The 4,611-nt window shown below is 39.6% G+C and overlaps 1 protein-coding gene across 1 annotated transcript; it reads left to right on the top strand.

Annotated features, from left to right (window-relative positions):
* The first annotated feature begins 1,206 nt into the window (after window positions 1-1,206).
* LOC109637604 (P2Y purinoceptor 3) lies at window positions 1,207-2,959 on the top strand. The gene has a single exon (XM_069519154.1). It carries the CDS (start codon window positions 1,349-1,351, stop codon window positions 2,810-2,812), a length of 1,464 nt encoding a protein of 487 aa, XP_069375255.1. The 5' UTR covers window positions 1,207-1,348; the 3' UTR covers window positions 2,813-2,959.
* The last annotated feature ends 1,652 nt before the right edge of the window (window positions 2,960-4,611 follow it).

Raw genomic sequence — 4,611 nt, 5'->3', positions numbered from 1 at the left:
TGTTTTATACTAGATGCTCTGCTCCTGGCTGCTTTATAAAATAAAGCTCAGACAAGTTATAGGACCATTGTCAGAATTGTGACATATCCTTAAAACCATGTAAACATTAAGGTGCAGCAAAGGTTGAGCCTTCGCCAAAGGAGACAAAGTTTTCATAACTCCAACTGTGCATTGTCCAATAAGCACCAAAATTCTGTCTCATGATCAGAGTCCAGGCCTGAACAGATCTATTAGTCTCTATGTAAAGATAGTGATAGTGCTACCAACTGGCAACAGGAAGTTAACCTCGTTATACAAATTTAATTCTATTTACACTTATTTTTTACCATGTGGTCTGCATTTGATTCCGTGGACCGTAATGCGTGGGTGGGGTTTGGCTTTGCGTGATGGACTCAGGAAATGAAGCACTTATCTTTCCTGCATTGTGCAAAACGCACGCAACTCAGAGCTGTTTTGCCCGGTCCCAACCACCATCCCCCGCAGCCGCATTATGTCCCGAGTTTGCAAGTGCATAGGCCCACACAGTGCTGCTTCGCAGCCCTAGTTATTTATGTATTTGTTTGTTTACTTACTTTATGTTTTTTTTTTATTCATTTATTTTACTTATTATATACATAATGTTGTACACATTCATTTATTTTACTTATTATATACATAATGTTTTTTGTAATACATTTAAATGTTAAATTATTAAATGTTGCAAATAATAAAGAGATAATTGGAAAAAAAAAATGACACTGGAGTTCCTATAAATATAATCTATTAATAGTGTAATAGTGTAAATAACAGGGGACATAATATTGATTCTTGAGGAATCATTAATACTCGAGTGACTATTCGACTAAGGTGGCGATGCGATCTTTGAGCAGATGAATAGCGGGAAACTATGGAAGCACATCAAACATCAACCAAAAAATTGGCAATTAAAAAAATAATGAATCCTAGAACCAGTTATGGACAGGCCTCTGACTTGAAACCATCAGCAAAAACTTGGTTTGAACCAGCTATGTGAACCAACAAAATCAGAATTACAATTATCAAATTGATGAAAAGCGTCTAATGGTTATTTTGTGCAAAGAAACAGTACAATACTAGTGATTGCATTACAGAGGTGAAATTTAGTTCATCAAATTAACTGAGACCCTTGAATCACTGTAAGCAAATAACTAACTTGTCTTTTTATCTCCAGGTAAACACCCACTCATGGATCTGACATCACCAGAAAATCTACACAGTAAAGGATCACACAAACCTGACAATAAACGGTACAGAGTACAAGGATGAAAGAAAAGAAGTCTGACGAAACACCAAAAATACAAGCCACAGCCTTATTCAAATTATTCCTCACATGAAAATCAATTTATTCATCAGAATGTCATCCAGAGGTGGTGTTCCTCCCAACATTAGTGACTCAGTACTCCATGGCATTCTGAGTTCCTCCTCACCCTCTTCTTCTCCCTCCACCGCCCCTCCTTCTCCATCTTGCAGCATAGATGAGTCCTACAAGTACATTTTCCTCCCCATCTGTTACTCTTTCACGTTCATATTCAGCATTTCCCTTAACTCTGTTGTCCTCTACCGTTCATTCCGCCAGACCAAGCGCTGGAATGCCTCTCTAATCTACATGGTCAACCTAGCCTCTACAGACTTCATGTACGGCCTGTCACTGCCATTCCTTGTGGCAAGTTACATCATGCGTGACCGTTGGATCTTTGGGGACTTCATGTGCCGCCTTGTCCGTTTTCTCTTCTATTTTAACCTCTACTGCTCCATCTTCTTCCTCACTTGCATCTCTGTCCACAGGTACCTTGGTATCTGCCACCCAATGAAGGTGATCACACTGGAGACTAAGAAGGCTGTCAAGTACACTTGTGTTCTGGTCTGGATTGTAGTTTTTGCTTTGACCTGCCCTATCTTCCGGTTTGCTCAGACTGGTCATGTGACAAGATTGGGGGGGTCTGGCACCAATGCAGGCATTACTGAGGAGCAAAACCATGAGATATTATCTATTAATGGTAATGCAAGCCATGACAACTTGGGAAGTGTCACTGAAGAATACCAGAACTGTTGGGATGATGCCATAGATAAGGAGTTCCCTGATTACATACCCTATGGCATCATACTCCACTTGCTGGGCTTTTTTCTGCCTTTTTCCATAATTGCTTGGTGTTACTCTCATGTTGTTCTAACCATATTCAGAACTCTGCATTCACGACCCTCATCCCACAGAGGCCAGAGAGAGGGAGGACATGAGAGAGTGGAGAGAAGAGGGAGAACGAACTTGGCAATAGTTGGAAGAGAAAGAAGAGGAAGCAATGAATTGTCAAGGACAGTGGGAAGAGATGGAGGGGTTTCGATTTTTCTTGGTGCCCACTCCCCATATGCCAATCGCAGACGAAAATCTATCAAGACCATTATAACCATCACTCTCCTCTTTGCTCTTTGTTTCCTCCCCTTTCACGTCACCAAAACAATTTTCCTCCTGTTGAAAGTGACAAAGAAAGTGCCCTGTCACACCATGACCATGGTCTCCATGTGCTATAAGATTACAAGGCCTTTGGCTTCATTCAATGCATGGCTTAACGCCCTCCTTTACTTCCTAACTAAAGACAATGGGGGAGCTCACTGCTGCCAGACAGTAAACAGCAATGCCCAGCAACATGGCGGGCTTCTGTTACCACTGAAGATGATGAGAAAAGGAGAGAATGCAGAGGATAGAGAGATGGAAGACGTAATGGACAATAAGGAGAATAAAGCATTCAACAGTCCGTCATACGTAAACAGGGCAAAAGTCACATATATAGTTGAATGAAAGTTTTCTTGAGAAATAAAATAATAAATTTTTGATACACTGCAGGTTGTCTTTTACTAGAAAACACAATATCATTTAATATATAATATGAGCACTGTAGCAAAAGCAGTGATTAAAGATGACCCAAGCAAGACAATGAATATACCTTTTATTTGCTGTGGCTTGTGGCTCAATGCAAGTCATTCTTTGAAGCTTAGTTAGTATATACAGCATGATTACAATGTGACCTAATTATGTAAACTTCTTTATTTTGTTGTGCATTGTAGCCTATATGGTATTTGTAATGTTACAGATTTAAAATGCTAGTCTGCTAACGTCTGTGATCACTGACTGTTTTATTCTCATCCAACCACACATCCAAATGGCAAGCCAGTTGTCTCAGAGAAGAGAAAGATGCAACTAATGTTTATATAGGAATATTGACGCACATTAGTCTCTCTAAGAAGGCAATCATGCACGTGCTGATAGTATTCCAGTCAGGGATGACAAAATAGAGCTTGAGAGAAAAGTACAACATTTGCATATAGATTTTAAGATCTTGACCTTCGATGTACAGTGCCTTGAGATAATCTATATTATAATTTGGCGCTATATGAATAAAATTTTATTTAATTAAACTGAATACTTACAGCCCTTTTCACTACTCGCCAACTGTTGCAAAGTGAGTGCGTTGGTGCATGTCAGCCTGGTTGTTTTACAAAGTTGTTGTGATGGTTGGGAAAAGGACTTCAATGTTGGGCAAGTTACTGGAAACTGTAATTGATTACTAATTTGAAAATGTATTTCACTACATAAGTACAAAAGTAATCAGCCTAGCTCAGTCAAAGGTGCCTTAAAAAAGCACTAGAGCCTCCCACCCATCTTTTGCTTTTAACAAGTGTAGAAACAGATAATGCTGTCAGCCCCACAATTCGGAGGTACTTACTGTCAGTTCACCACCAGGCTTAGTTCAGTGACAGCTGTCCAGATGTGCTGTGTAGATCATTGAAAAGTGTAAACAATAGACTAGATAAAGATGGAAAAAAACGAAAGCTGCCAAAAGTGGAGGCAGAAAATGTAGATTTTTCAGGTAGTTTCTGTCATTTTAGTTTAAAGGTCCAGTGTGTAAGATTTAGGTGAAAGGGAACTATTGGCAGAAAATTTATGTAGAATAATTCTCATGATGTTTGCACGAGTTCGTTTCATCTAATTTGTATGAATTGTAGTTTTCTTTACGCCAGAAAAGGCCCTTTATATTCAAATACTTTATATTTACATCGAGGGGACCCTCTCTACAGAGGCTGCCATTTTTTTTACATTAGTCCAGACTGGACAAACTAAACACCTTTTGAGTTTTTATGACAAGTGACGCTGCCACAGGTTATTTTTCATGTTTGGAAGGAGAGGGTGAGATCAGGGGTGTTCAGCTGCAACATGCAATTTCAACACTAGATATCACAAAATTCTACACACTGTACCTTTAAATGTTGAAGTGAGCACATGTATCAGTGGAACTCGATTCTGGACTCTGGCTCCAAGTGACGTCATCAGTCCAATATGGTAGCACTTATATCCAACAGGTTCTCTGCACAGACCTGGGGCCTCATTTATAAAACAGTGCGAGGGATTCATACTAAATGTGTAAGTATGCACAAAAGCCGAAAATTGTGTACGCAAAGAACATTTGATTTATAAATCCATGCGCACGCACACCTGAACACAGTGTTCACTTTATAAATCACAGCTGGAAATGTTCGTAGGTGGAGCTGCCTCATATCCCGCCCTCTACACGCTCACATTCAACCATAAATGGTCAGTGC

Source organism: Paralichthys olivaceus, chromosome 22 (genome assembly GCF_024713975.1).
Source record: "Paralichthys olivaceus isolate ysfri-2021 chromosome 22, ASM2471397v2, whole genome shotgun sequence".
Taxonomy (NCBI): Eukaryota; Metazoa; Chordata; class Actinopteri; order Pleuronectiformes; family Paralichthyidae; genus Paralichthys; species Paralichthys olivaceus.
Note: the sequence above shows the minus strand (reverse complement) of the source record. Positions and strands in the feature narration are given on the sequence as shown.